Source organism: Calliphora vicina, chromosome 4 (genome assembly GCF_958450345.1).
Source record: "Calliphora vicina chromosome 4, idCalVici1.1, whole genome shotgun sequence".
In the NCBI taxonomy this organism is placed as follows: Eukaryota; Metazoa; Arthropoda; class Insecta; order Diptera; family Calliphoridae; genus Calliphora; species Calliphora vicina.
This window is the reverse complement of record NC_088783.1, coordinates 63,572,605-63,588,213: the sequence shown is the minus strand read 5'-3', so window position 1 is coordinate 63,588,213 and position 15,609 is coordinate 63,572,605. Positions and strand designations below refer to the sequence as shown.

General features: G+C 31.1%; 1 protein-coding gene across 2 annotated transcripts in view; it reads right to left on the bottom strand.

Annotated features, from left to right (window-relative positions):
* Positions 1 to 15,609, bottom strand: part of Fur2 (furin-like protease 2) — a 496,857-nt gene that overhangs the window by 53,635 nt on the left and 427,613 nt on the right. For both annotated transcript variants that reach the window (XM_065510151.1, XM_065510152.1), the window contains exon 8: positions 6,896 to 7,199. In XM_065510151.1, coding sequence (XP_065366223.1) covers positions 6,896 to 7,199 — 304 coding nt within the window. The remainder of the gene's footprint in view (positions 1 to 6,895; positions 7,200 to 15,609) is intronic.

Sequence of the window (15,609 nt, the reverse complement as noted above, 5' to 3'; positions counted from 1 at the left end):
TGAATTATTAATTAATGGTAGATTTATCATTTTAATTGTCATTAAATTTATAATCGTTTTAATAAAATCTTATCGTAATTTGCTATTTTTTAATATCAACAAAAAAACAATCTACAGTGAAATTCAACCACCAGTCATTGCAATTGTTGTTGAAATAATGAAAATTTATCACCCCTATCGCGAATTAATATTTCACATGAAATATGTTCCCTTCTCCCATTTTTCGTTTATCGTGAAAAAATTCCCCATGTTGTGAAATTTTTAAATGGAATTTTGTAATCAATAAACAGCTGTTACGAACAAAATCAATTATTATGAATAAAAAGTTCCTGGGATCACGATAGCAATGTATATTTTTTTAAGCGGAATTTTCTTAAAACCCCACCACTTGGTACCTCCCTAATTTGTTGAGTTATAGTACCATTTTGTTTGCATTTTTATTAATAAGCACATGTGTGTGTTTTCACGTATTAATTACTGATTTTAAAAATATTTGTATTTTTATATTTTATATTATTTTTGTGGTGATTTCTTTTTTTTTTGCATTTTAATGTTAAATACGTATTTATTGGTTTATAGCAAATTAAAATGCTTATAATTGCCAATTAGGGTTTGTTGGTGTTTATGGCCATTATGTATTATGTTGCTATTGCTATTGTTGTTGTTTTCATTAACTGTATGGTAAATGTATTAAATATTATTTCATTCATAACCAGTAAGAGTGTTATATTCGGCTATGTCGTATCTCATACACCCACCACCAATATAAGGGAAGTGGACTTTATATGGGAGCTATGAGAAGTTATGGGCTGATCTTTATTAAATTTGGTGGGAAGATTATGTATACGAAGACTACTTGCAGGGACCGAAAATAATAATTATTTTTGAAATTTCAAAGGAAAAAAGCCATCACAAGAAAATATTGGAGAGTCATGTCAAGCATACCATTTGGATCGTCTTCAACTATATTTTCATAAATTAACAAGCTTTTTAAATTCCTGATTTTTATTTTTTTTTTGTCAGAAATATTTGTCAAACTTTGATTTTATATTTTTTTGTCACGAATATTTTTCAGACTTTGATTTTTATTGTTTTTGACAGAAATAATTGTTATTTTTTTGACAGACATATTTGCTAGACTATAATTTTTATTATTTTGGCAGATATAAAAATTTATTTTTGAGTTTTATTTTTATATTATTTACATATATTTACATACATATACATACAGTGCCGAACTTAAGTATTGGCACAGGATGCTCATTGTACTTTAAGGTCGATTTAAAGCCATATTGTTGACATTTTTAATAAAAATATATATTTATCAGATAGATTGATGAATTTCCTACAAAATACCACCAACTTCATTTCAACAATATTATTGCAATATTATTTAAAAATAATAAAAAGACGAAAAATTCCACAATTCCATAAAACAAAACTATTGGCACACTTAACCAGATTCTTAAAATTTTGTCGATCTATCCACTTTTTTTTTCTTTGAAAATGCGATTTTATCTTCTTTTATTTAACAGTTTTCGTTTCTAAAACTGTTAATGTCAATTTGTAAAAAATGAGCACAATAATTATCAATTTTGCTGAAAATGGCTAACAAAAAAAGGAAACAACAGAATCTGAGCGCAAAATCATCCTTCACTTGCACAATCAAGGAAAATCATATGCTGAGATTGTAGAGATTATGGAAAGAAGCCGTTTTACAATTTGGAGTATCGTGCAACCTTTTAAGGCAACATTAACACTTGAAAGTGCTAAACATACAGGTCGTCCTAGATTCAAAAAGGTCAAGTTATGTCCAAAAATATCTTCAACACAGGTTGTTGCAGAGATTAAGGAAGAGTTTGGGAAAGAAGATCACGCAGCAATAGCCAGAAGAGTGCTCCAGAAGACAAACTAAAGTTGTCGTATTGCTAGGCTTAAACCATTTATTACATCTGTGAACCAAAAGAAGCGTTTAGAATATGCCGTTTAGGAATTTACGTAAGCCACATGATTTTTAGCACCAAGTGCTATTCTCTGATGCAAACAAATTTAATATTTTTCGCTCTGATGGCCGTCAAACGGTATAGAAAAAAACCAATAAAGAGCTGGAAAAACAAAATATTGCTTCAATAGTAACACATGGTGCTGGAGAGGTAATTGTGTGGGGTTGTATGTCCGTTTCAGGGGTTGGAGAGCTGGTGTTCATTGACGAAATAATGGACAAAGTGAAATATATGGATACACCTCAGGAAAAATGCAGAAAAGTTAAATTTACCATTTTCTTTCACTTTTCAACATGACAATGATCCCAAACATTCGGCCTATACTGGACGTATGTGACTTTCATACAATATTTCGCATGTCCTACCACACCCTCCACAATCTCCGGATCACAATCCAATAGAGCATCTGTGGGAACAGCTAGATAAGCGAGTGAAAAAGGCATTAGTTGAAGAATGGCAAAGTATTGGGTCAGATATCACAAACAAGTTTTCATGGAGGATTCATGCCTAAACTACTCGAGGCAGTTATAAAATGAAAGTCACTTGCAACTAAATATTAAATTATGCAATATTGCTTCCAAAATCAAATGTTTTTTAGCTTTTAATGAAGTGTGCCAATAATTTTGTTCATTGAAATGCAGTACTTTTTATGTTGTTTTGTTATTAATAAATAATGGTATTAAATTGTTGAAATGAAGTTGGTTATATTTTGTAGGAAATTCATCAATCTATCTGATAAATATATTTTTTATTAAAAATCTCTACTATACGGCCTTTAAATCGTCCTTAAAGTACAATGAGCATCCTGTGCCAATACTTAAGTTCGGGACTGTATGTAAATAAAACTCAAAAATTAATTCTTATATCTGCCAAAATAATAAAAATCATAGTCTAACAAATATGTCTGACAAAAAAAAAAAATAAATAAAAGTTTGACAAATATTTCTGACAAAAAATAAAATTCAAAGTCTGACAAATATTTCTTAAAAAAAAAAATAAAAATCTGAAAATAACAATTATGTTGTGATTTTTATTATAAACTAGTTGATCGCCCCGGCTTCGCCCGATAGCATTTACTAATGTTAGTTCTACAAGTTTCTCCAGCCTGTTCGTGTTTATTTGCAAATAAAATATCTAAATTTGTTCTGCATACTTTAGGGAGCTTTTTTATTATAGTTGACTGTACTCACAAAAAAAAGAATTTCCGAGTTTTAATTTTGAATTTTTTTCTTTGCAAACTATCTTCTGAATATTTCGAAGCGAATAAAAAAAAAACAGCCAAATCGCTCCAGCCGTTCTCACGTGATGACATTACATACATGGACCATTTAATTTTTATTCTGAAAATAACAATTATGTTGTGATTTTTATTATAAATGCCATAATTGATACGGTCCCTGACTACTTGTGTTGAATTTCAATCTGATAAGGATATTTAGAAGAGATTTATGAGTATTTAAGAGATTTTCCATAGGCATTAATGTACACTAGAGCCAAACTCCACGAATAATTTGAATGCATACTGGTAGAAATTATACAGATCTTGTCATTTGACCACAGGAATAACGCGTGCAAAATTTCAATGAATTGTAATATCTACAATACATTTAAAGATAATTGAAGGGTATAACTATGTGAGATAATTCTCACATAGTAATTGAACATTATATACAACAATGCTTTCTTAGCTTCGAAAATATCAAACTGTGTACCAGTGAATCGTCATATTAGGGAAATTTTGTTAAACTTCTTTAATTTGAAAATCGTGCAGCTAAAGCACTGCGATTGAAGTGGGGTATCCAAAACCGAAAACCGGTCACCCGGGTTTTTCATATTTGTAAACTCCACCGGTTTCGGTTTTTTTAACTTTTTGGTTTTTTGACAAACCGGTTTTTGTAAGACGGTTAACCGGTTTTAATGAAACATATTTATTAAAGCTCATTCAAACGTATTTATGAAAAACTTTAATATCATTTTTTAAAAATATTGATTTATTTTATAGAAAACTATAGCATTTGACAATATTTTGTAAAAGATATAAAATATTTGCATAAAAATGGAGCCTTAAAAATTCAAAAATGATAAATTTCCGAAGATTTAGTACACAATTCTTAAGACATTTCCTATTAACGAAATTAGCTGTCAAACAGCATGTAAAATTTTTCGCAAGAAAAAACCATAATTTTTCGCAAATATGAACAGAGTACTAGGCTTTAAAGAAAAATTTAATATAAACCGGTTAACCGGTTTTTTTGAAGACAAAAAACACAAAAAACCATTTACCTTTTTCGGTTAAATCGGAAGCCGGTTTTTTGACACTCTATACGAAAGACAATGATAGCCCAGGCCGGTCAACAAGTTTGTTAAATCATTGGAAGCTACTTAAGCAGCAATTTCAAAACGTTTGAGAGTAACAGGATTCATCCAAAAGCTGGGAAATTGGGTACCCTACGATCTTAAGCCGAGAAACCTTGAAAGACGATTTTGCATGTCCAAAATGATGCTTGAACGCTATAAAAGAAAATAATTTTTGAACCGAATCATAACTTGCGAAAAATGCATCCATTACGATAGCCCGAAGCGTAAGAGATTGTATGTGAAGCACGGCCAATCAGCCGAATCGACACCAAAACCAGATATCCATGGCGCTAAGTTAATTCTCTGTATTTGGTGGGAGCAAAAGAGTTCTATCTATTATGACCTCCTGAAATCCGAATGCAACTGATTCATTTGAAGTGAGCATTAATCGAAAAACGCTTTATAGTCCAGACAGTGCTCCGTCCGAATACTAATTGTATCGATCGATGCAGAACACTCTCTCTGGGATATGCTTCACTTTGGAACAGTGTATCCGATACTTGTCATCAAAAGATGAGCAATTTTTTTTTGTCTCGGAATTCATATGTTGCCTGAAAGATTTGAGAAGGTCATAACTAGCTATCATAAGTACTTATATTGATATTCAAGAATAGAAATATATCTTAATACATGATATGAGTGAACTTGGCGAATAACATTATCGTAAATTTGGAAATATGATCTATATGAAGAATACCAAATCGTTCGATATGGTAAATGTAGTGTTGACAATAACTTTTTCTGATTTCTGAAAGAATTAAGGAGGGGTATAGTTCAAATAAAGGGGTACAGAATGGCTCAGTTCTTTCTCCTTCTATATTTCCTTTTTTCCACTGTGTTAGACGACAGTGACAAATGATTAGTTTTTTTAATTTATTCAGACTAAATCTGAATTAGAATCAGTAGTCTTTGGAAAAGTTACACTGTTGTCATTACAATAAAAAAAATTGTTGAACTATTGTTTTTTTAACAAACTTCGAAGCGTTTTGCTTGTCTACAGATACACCCAGAGTCTCTGGCGGGAATCGAACCCGTAACCCTCAGACGAGCACACCATCGTCTAGTCCAGCGAAGCGCAAAAAGAGAAATTGTAGTTTGTGTACCTGTATGGGTAAAAAATAAAATATCCGCAACAACATCAAGCAGCTGATTGAAATATTTGTATTTTTACTCTCTATTACTCTCTATTGTTTACATTCGGGTTGTGTACGTGTAGTCAATCGGGGCACCTAATCGAACAAATACTTTTTAAGGCACAATTATCTTCAATGAGGCTTAGTTGTTTTTGCGCATAAGATACGATTTTAAGGCTTTGATATAACAGTAATTAATTGATATTCGCCTTCGTAGTAATGCTGCGGAATACTTATTTTTCAATTTGAATATGACAGCAATATTTGAAATTCATATTTATTATAATGTTGTGGGAGATTAATATATAGTTTAACAAAGAAGTGGTTGGGATCTGGTTGCAATTAGTGAAATGGGTCATGCAAAGGGATAAGTTTCAATTTCACAAAGCTCATATTATATTACAGAACAGATGCCAAAAATACTGATCCAATGAGAAACATGTGGCCGAATAAGTGCGCATAATTTCGGTATATAGAATCTGCTTTGAAATTCGAGAGGGTCCACAGCTTTGGCGTTGTAGGATGAACAAATACCATGATAGAATAGAAATTTATTTTTAAATAAAAAAAATATATTTTCAATTACTTTTATTTATATTCACATTTCTATACATGGTGTTGCATGTTAATGACACATTAAATACAGGAGAGAGGAAGAGAGTGAAAACCCAACATTTTCTGTTGATTATGAGTTGAAATGAAATTAAAATTAAAATAAATTTGTATATATAAGCCATTAAATAAAAATTGTTTATTGGTTAATATTTTTTTTTTCTTTCTTTTTTAAAAACAATTTCTATAAAATTGATGTTTATGCGGTTGTTAATAACTAATTAAAAAAAAAGTTTAAAATAAATATTGTTGCTCTTATTAAATGTAAATGTATGCAAGCTTATTTGTCCAATGTCTGGTGTATGTATGTGTGTTCTTAATTAAACATTATGCAAAGTTGATATTTTATAATTTGCATAATTTTGTTGTAGTAATTTTTGTATAACGCATGTAAATTTATTTTTTTTTTGTTATGTTTTGGTTGGCTCATTACACATCTTTTGTATTAAGGCCATAAATTAAGTGGAATTATTAATGAAAATTAAAATGAAAGGAAATGCTAAATAAACTACAAAAAAATTAAATCCAATAGCTAGAAAATTGTAGCTTTACTCTAAATAAATTATGTTAAAATAGTTAACTTAAAAAACGCCTAAAGGTAGGCAACATTATATTGTAGTTAATATGAAATTTTGTTATTTGAGATGAGAGAGTGTCTAAAACAGAAAGATGGAGTAATTTCTTGAATATCTACAATGTAGATATTCAAGAAATTACTCCCTCTGTAGATTCTACATTTAATACTACCTCATTTTATTTTACTTATATTTATCATTCGATTTTACTCACCCTCCTTGTGTGGCCGACGAGATGGACAAGGTGAAAATGGAGTTGGTATAACCATCACAATTGCAAGAATCTGTATAACGACCACCATTACCGGAAGCCCAAACAAAAATGGAACCTTTGCCTTGACGGCCACTGGTAACGCCATAAATAAAAGCACGTCTGGCCAAAGGTCCAGGACCATCAACCGTGGAGCCATCATCCTCAGGACCCCAAGAAGCACTGTAAATGTCAATATGTGAGGGATTTAAACTTAAAGCTTGAGCTTCAACAACATCATTAACTTTGCCATCCAACATGCGAACACCTGAAAATATAACCAAAAAAAAATAAACAAATTTAATTATAAAGCCTTTGATGAAAGTCTTATAAAACTATTAAGAAAATATTTACATAAAACAGTAAAAATTAAAACAATTTACATTTAAAAGAACAGTTTTATTTCAATGCCACTCTCTCTGCCTCTTGAGAAAACCAACCAGGGCAAAATGTAAAACAAAAAAACATGAAGAGACCTTTAACAGAATTTCAGTTTTTTGTTCTTGTCACATGTCAATATAAACAACCAAACAACAGTCCATGTCCTTCTGGTCAATGTTTGTGTTGCACATATGTGAAGGACACCTACTATACACAGACTCCCAGAGTTACTTTTCCAGCAGACATTTAAAATCTTTTGTATTGTTTATATAAAAAAAAAAAATGTAAAACCAAGTTTTCTTCTTTTGTTTTTATTTTCATTTTAAGTGTCCTGTCATTTTTGTTTTAAAATGCACTTGAGTGTTTTTTTAACTCTCTTACACTTTTATATTCTCACTTTACTTAACGTTTGCTTTCCGTTTAAGTTTCTTTTGTTTAAGTGTAAGTAAGCGAGAAAGTTGTTTTATTGTATTCCATACTTTTGTATTGCATACTTTTATGTGCGTGGAAGTGTGTGTGTAAGGAGTTAAATATGTTCAAGTGTGTGTATTGCGGTGCAAATGAACTTTTTCACAACATATTTTGTTGATTTTCATGTTGTTGTTAAAGCATTGTTCAATTAATTTAATTTTTGTAGTTTGTTTTTTTCCTGCTTCTTTGTATATTTTTATTGGAGGATTCTTAAACTTTTTCTGTTCTTATTTAATTCCCTGCTGTTTATTTTTCATTTCTTTCCTCTTTTTTTTTTGGCAAAGTCTGTTTTATTTTTGTTGTTGCTGAAAATGTAACAAAAACTCAGTTTGATTTTTTTTTTCTTCGTACAAAAGTAATTTTTATGTCGCAATGCAGGATATTAAAATTGGTACTTTTCAAATTAAAACTCAGTAAATGGAATTGGAAATTTTCGTTTAAAAGAGAATTTAAATAAATGATTTTAATAAAGCTAAGTAAATGGTAGAATAAAATTAAAGACATTTTCAGAAAACATGAAAATATTTTTTAAGAAAACAGAATTCTCAATTAAAACAATTAAGTAGAAAGCATGGGATTACGTTTTGATATCATATAACTCGAGGTAGATTATAATATTAGATTAAGACGAGGTACTAAAGGAAGAGTACTATCCTGCAAATAATTCGCGTAGTCCATAGCGGACTAGGACTACGTCCAAAAGTCACCGAAATGTATTGAAAAAACATCGTATATTTAACATTACGATGTCCTAGGTTTGGACCATAAAACCCAGCGAAATAATCTTAAAAATACTCCATGTACCACCCCAGTGGATTTGTTTTGCAATCGTGTTAACACGGAAATATGTCGTTTAACTGCAAACTGTTGTTTAACAATGACATGATCCATGACTGCATTACATTGGACCATAATGTAATTATTCCTTGTTTACTCCATTTCATCTTAAATGGATGAAGTAGTCCAATATCATCTGCAGGGATGTATATACAACATGAGGCATTAATATGCAATTGTTGCTGACCCCAAAGACTGTTATATTGAGAGACCTGATAAAAATCACTATAGTTTTCACTGGCAGTGAAGCTGTACAGGCTATCATCTATTAGCCCTCATTTCATATCCATATTATGCTAGTAATCAGGGACTCGATGAGTTAAATACTTTTCAGAATGTCACTCTGTAGCAGGATATTTTGTATTTTATAATATATATTAACTCATTTGGATTAATTGTGAAGTAATTAATTGTGCAGTTTTTCATTTTAATCTCCACTTTTCTTGATATTTATAGCAATACCCTACAAAGTATTAATGACAGATATGTGTCTGCAGAATTTGAAATGATGAATTTGTGGATCGATTTATTCGGTTTTTTATAGCAACCGAATCGGTACTATACCCGACATATTGATGTATCATTCATATCCATATGGCTTTTGTAGGCTTTAGAAAATTGATTTCAACAGACAGACGGACATCGCTATATCATCAGATAAGACATTCAAATCATGTAATGACTTTATGGTAATTGAATGCAGTGGTATCTCTGTACATTCAAAGAGTTCTTTTAACACCCCTTTATTTCGTTTTGGGATTATCTTGATTGCATCACGTTCTTAGCAGAAATGGAAAATCTAACATGGTGGTCTTCGACCTAGATCATAAGTCAGGAGGACATGACTAGGAAATGCGTCTAAGATGTGATTTGCAATGCCGCACAGTGGGGCAGAATCGAAATTTTTTGGAAATAAATCTGGCATTTCTAAAATTTGAACTGGGCGTAGCCAAGGAGTATTTGAGTTTAAGTTATTAAAATAGGCCCTACAAATAATCCATGGGCGGCGCTATGGAGACTCAAAGTAGGGTACCTTCGACATGTAAAATTTTTAAACACGTGCCATTTTTTTGTTTCCCATCCGATTTCAAAGAATTTTATATTTTTGGAAAGCTCTCGGCTAGATCCTAGAGTATACTATTTATCTCTTATAGTTTTCAAGTTACAGACATTTCAAAATTGAAATTTTAAAATTTTGCCATACCTTGGTCCGCTTTTTTAAAAATATAGGGCTCACTTTTGGACCGAATGGACTCGAATTCAGAGCAATATCAATTACGAATCCAAAAATAACAAATTTTCAATTTAAAAATTCAAAAAATAGTATATTTTTGCTATTTTTTGGACAAAAAGGTGGCTTAACTCTTTTTTATTAAAAAACTACTTTCTTTAAGACTATATAACAGTTTTATGTTTTTCTATAAAGTTTCTTTACGGAGAACATTTTGGTATAAAAAACATGTCCTATTTTTGTAACATGTCGGCCCTACGCCCTTTGGAAATTGACCTATTTTTTATAAAAATTTCAACTTTGGGCCACATGTTCTAAAATCCGAAATATGGGATCAGAAAACGGAAGCAGTTTTGGAAACCCTGATGTGTTCCCTATTTATCCCTAAAGTATTTTCACAGCCCCGAAGGAAATGTGGACCCTATAAAAAAAAACAACTGCGATCAAGGGAATTTTCTTGGATGGTGGTTCCTGCAGCAGAAACGTCTATATATAAAGATGTTAACATCCATTAGATATATGACTTAAAAATTCGGTATTTACAATAGATGGCGTATCTTTTAATCGCGGTTTTTGTTTTTAATAACTTATATGTAATTTTAAAGGGTAAACATCTGCCATTTATTTTCACTTGGCTAGCGAACATTATAGTCTAAACAACAACGTTTTTTTTCTTCGAAAATCTTGCATTTTGTGCCAACAAGCGTCATATCCGGGAAGCTTTGCTTTACTTCTTTCGGAAGTGGTGATTTTGACATGGAAGACAAAGATCGGTAAGGCCAGCCAAAAAAGTTTGAAGTCCAAGAATTGGAGGCATTACTCCATGAAGATTGTTGTAAAACTCAACAAGAGCTTGTAAAATCAATGGAAGCTACACAAGCAGCAATTTAAAAACGTTTCTGAGCAGCAGGATGCATCCAAAAGCAGGGAAATTGGGTACCATACGAATTGAAGTAGAGACCTCTTGAAAGATGATTTTGCATTTCAGAAATGCTGCTTGAATGCTATAATTTTTTGGCACCGAATCATTATTTGCATTGAAAAATGGATCCATTACAATAACCCGAAGGAGGAGATCGTATGTGTAGCCCGGCAAAGCAGCCGAATCGACACCAAAGCCAAATAAGGTGATTCTCTATATTTGGTGGGACCTAAAGGGTCCTATCTATTATGAGCTGCTGAAATCTGGGCAGACCATCACAGGGAATCTGTGTCGAACATAACTGATCCGAAAACTCCCTGAATATGCGGGCAGCTATGAAACAGTAATATTTTATTCAAGACAACTCTCGGCCACATAACTGTTAAAAACTATTTACAATGAAGTAGTTGGAAAGTTTTGCCTCACCCATTTTATAGTCTAGACTATGCCCATCCTATTACTACACAGAGAAAACAGATCAGTAGTGGCAACCGAATTTGTTGCCAATCCAGTGACCGAATTTTACAGTTGTAGCTATAAAACTTCAGAAGGGGTAACAAAAGTTTGGTTGATTCAATCAAAATTCTTCTTTATCAACTGAGTTTCTGTTGATAGAAACGAAAAATTCTATGCGTGCATTCGGTTGCTACTACGAATCTGTTTTTCTCTATGTATTTATTTTGATCGATACCGAACACTCACTCTGGGATTGGCTTGATTGGTTCTTGGTCTCAAAATTTAGCCATTATTTTGTCTCGGAATCCATATGTTGCCAAAAATATGGGAAAAGTTCATAGCTAACATTGGCTAACACTTTGAATAAATTTATATTGTAGAAATGATTCAATTTTAAGTCATACACCCAATACATAATGATCGAAAACTTTTTAACTGATGATTCCAATTTGCATGTATTTTATTGGGGTTGGTGTTACTGTACGGACTGACATGTACTTGACAACCAGAAATCCCTAACCTAGAGCGATTAATTTTGAAATAAAACACAACTCTCTAACTAAGTTAATTTAACTTATAAGTCGGATCAAACTATATTATTTGAATCGATCAAATCGATATTCTTATGACACTGTCCAGCTTTGGCTTGCAAACAAATAATATTTATAGGTTTCACTAGCTTTGAGCAACTGCCTGTTCTACCGGATACTGAGTTTGTATGAGCTTCATAAAGTATTCTGGTTGTCTTTATCATGATAAATCCGCCTGTCTCATGTTAAATCCTACACAGAGAAAACAGATTCGTGATAGCAACCGAATTTGTTGTCAATCGAATGATTCGGTTGCACACATAGAATTTTTCGGTTCCATCAACAGAAAGTTAGTTGATAAAGAAGACTTTCGGCTGAAGTAACCAAAATTTTGTTACCGCTTCTAAAATATTGCAGCTACAACTGTAAAATTCGGTTACTACGGTAGAATCATTCGATTGGCAACAAATTCGGTTGCTATAACGAATCTGTTTTCTCTGTGTAAGCAACAGATGTTCATATGTTGTTGGATGATTAAGTTTTATATATTTGTAGACATTATTCTAAAAACATAAATTATCTCTCTTTATTACTCAAATTTCAAAGAAACCAGAACCTGGAGTTACATTCTATTATTTTCTGTTTGTAATCCAAATAATTGTTAACAAATTTAAAGCGATCTGACTAATTGTTTTAATATTCTTCATTTATTAATTTATCTGTATTCATCAAAATTTAAATCTTTCCATACTATAAAAGTTATTAAACTATAAAATTATCTTTAAAGTTTCCTCCAACATTATCAGCATTCTGTTTAATAAACATAAAATGAAACGGTTCATATATAGTATCCTTAAAATATCATTCACTCTTCCACACTTTACATTTCCGAAAGAATGTTTATCTACTTTTCTTCAGAAAATCTCTTCCATCAAGTTCATGACAGTTTAAGTACTACAAAATAAACAATGTATTATAATGCCACATCTTGTTACATTTTTATTTCGTTTTATTTTTTTATATTTCTGCCTTTTAATCATCAATATAAAGTAAAATTTTCAATAAAACTTGAGATCTTTACATATTAAAAGTCATTCCAAGAAATCCACATTAAAAAAAGGCTGGGCTGTTTTAAAACTACCAAAAGCCTGTGAAAGTATGTAAGAAAAATAAAAAAAAAATCATTTTAACATGTACAAAATGAGTTTATAAATCATACTGTGTTAAATAACTGTCAAATAAGTAAAAAAAAAGAAAAAATAAAAAGAAAAACTGAAAACATTCAACTTTTAACAAGGGTTTAAATGTTTCCTGCAATAATATTTAGTAACGTTATGCTTCTTATATCCCTTTTACGACTTTGTTGCTTCAAAATAATACTTGTGATGCATGCGAGTGAGAATGTAAGCAAAGTATTAAGGCACAAAAAATTATATTTCAAAAATTTTCCAAAGAAAACAGTAGCAAACAAAAAAACTTTGTCTAACTGTTGAAGCGTTAGAATATGTTGGAAAAAAAACACAGCACCACAACAATGAATTTAGTAAAAAGAAAATAACACGCATACTTTTAGGAGCATTTTATCATATACACAGACATACTTTGTTATTCATATACAAAATGTAACATGTCATCTTTTGCTGTATGTGTAAAATGGCTCCTATGCTTGAGTTTAGAAGTCTCCTTTAAATTTGTTTTTCCTTGTAAAATGTAATAAAGCATTTTGTTCATGTGTCTGTTGAAAAAGTAAACTTTTATGGGAGTATGAGTGTGTTTTTGTGTGTTCATGTATCTGTGAGTTTGTTTATTGTTATTGTCGATGTTTATAAAAGGGTTTCAATTTCATCATGACGCCTTAAGTTGGTCGTTTTGATTACAAAAGTGCCTAAGGGAACGTCACATAATACTTGTGTTGTGTTTGTGTGTGTGTCTGTGTGTTTTTGTATAAGTCAACACCACAAATACACACATCCATTTAACCATATCTCATATTGACATATACACCCATATTCCTTTAACTTTAATAAAAATAAAAAAATTAAAAATCATCCAGTCAACATATCAACTCATATGTAGAAAAAATAAGCTCCTTTTAACAGTGTCTGTGTTTATTTAACATTTGTTTTTTAATACATATTTCAACGAATATAAAGAGAAAACGTAATGTAAGTAATAGCAGAAATTCTCAGTAAAGTACCAACAACCAACTTTATAGCACAAAAGGATTTTTAAAACGGTTTCAAACCGACAACAGGATACGCTAAATTAGTGGGAAATTGTAAAGAAATTATGAAATTTATTTAGAAATTTAAAAGGGTTTAAATAAATAAAGTAATTGTGGTTTTATTTATTTCTTTTTTAAATAAAAGAACTTCTTGCAAAATATTGGGTTTACTGGAATATTTATAACCTTAATTCTTAGAAATTGGAATTATTGTAACAAATTGTAAAAGTTTTATTTTATTATTACTTTTGTCTTACTTAGTTATTGCCAGAATTCATTAATGTGTATTAGACTTGTTTAAATAATAAATGCGGGATAATAATCTAACCCCAATATGCATAAACAGTTTATAAATTTATCAAAGGTTTATCAAAAAAAATTTCCATACAAAATTTCTTCTATAAACCATTGATAAATTTAAGGATATATTTCTTTACGTAGGTCGATCTTAAGTTTGCAAGTGTAATGGAAGTCCCATAGTCTCCTTTCAATAGCTTTAGCATTATACTAATCTCTCATCCTAATATATACACATTTTCATTAATGTCGCTGTTTTCCCGGCTACTTTTTAGTAACTCCGACAATTCTAACTAGATCAGTGTTCGACAGTCATAGCCACCAGCAGCCGAACGCAATCGAATTTTCAGCAGATGTACACAAAATGAATGTGAGTGAAACGAATGTGAGTTAAAACTATTATTATGGATATAAATTGGAGATTTTGCATCAAAAACATTATCAGAATTGTTTTATGCAACATCACAATGTAATGCATTGCATTGTAATGCACAAGTTAAAGCCGATAGTGAATAATTTTGATTATATTCCAACTCATCAATTCGGATTTCGAGAAAAACATAACACCATAGAACAAACTCACAGGCTGGTAGATATCATATTCAAGACATTTGAAGAAAAAAAATATTGTTCGACGTTTCGCAAGCCTTCGACAAAGTATGGCATGAAGGATTATCGATAAAAATAAAACAATATTTACCAGTGAACACACACAAGCTTCTAGAAAGTTATTTAAGTCATCGAAAGTTCGTTCTTAAAGAGGGAGACTTCATAAGTTCACCACAGCCTATTGAAGCAGGCGTACCCCAAACAGTCGAACCCACATATCAACTTTTGCTGATGACACAGCTATACTAGCCATTCATGAAAACCCCCAAGAAGCATCTGTACTTTTACAAGACCATATACTCGACATAGAAAGGTGGTTAAAACAATGGAGAATAAAAGTAAACGAGCAAAAATGTATACATCTGACATTCACATTGCGTAGAGAATCGTGCCCTCCAATCCTAATAAATAATCATATAATACCTCAACAAACTGAAGTTAAATATCTAGGTCTGCATCTAGATCGACGTCTTACCTGGAAAAAGCATATAGATACGAAATTGACTCAAATGAAGTTAAAATTACTACAAATTTACTGGCTAATTGGTAAAAACTCGAGATTGCAAACTTTTGCTGTACAGCTCAATAACAAAACCCATATGGTGCTATGGAATTCAATTATGGGGCACGGCCTCAGCTTATAATATTGAAAAAATTCAAAGATTTCAAAATAAAATATTACGAATGATAACAGCAGCGCCTTGGTATGTGAGAAATATT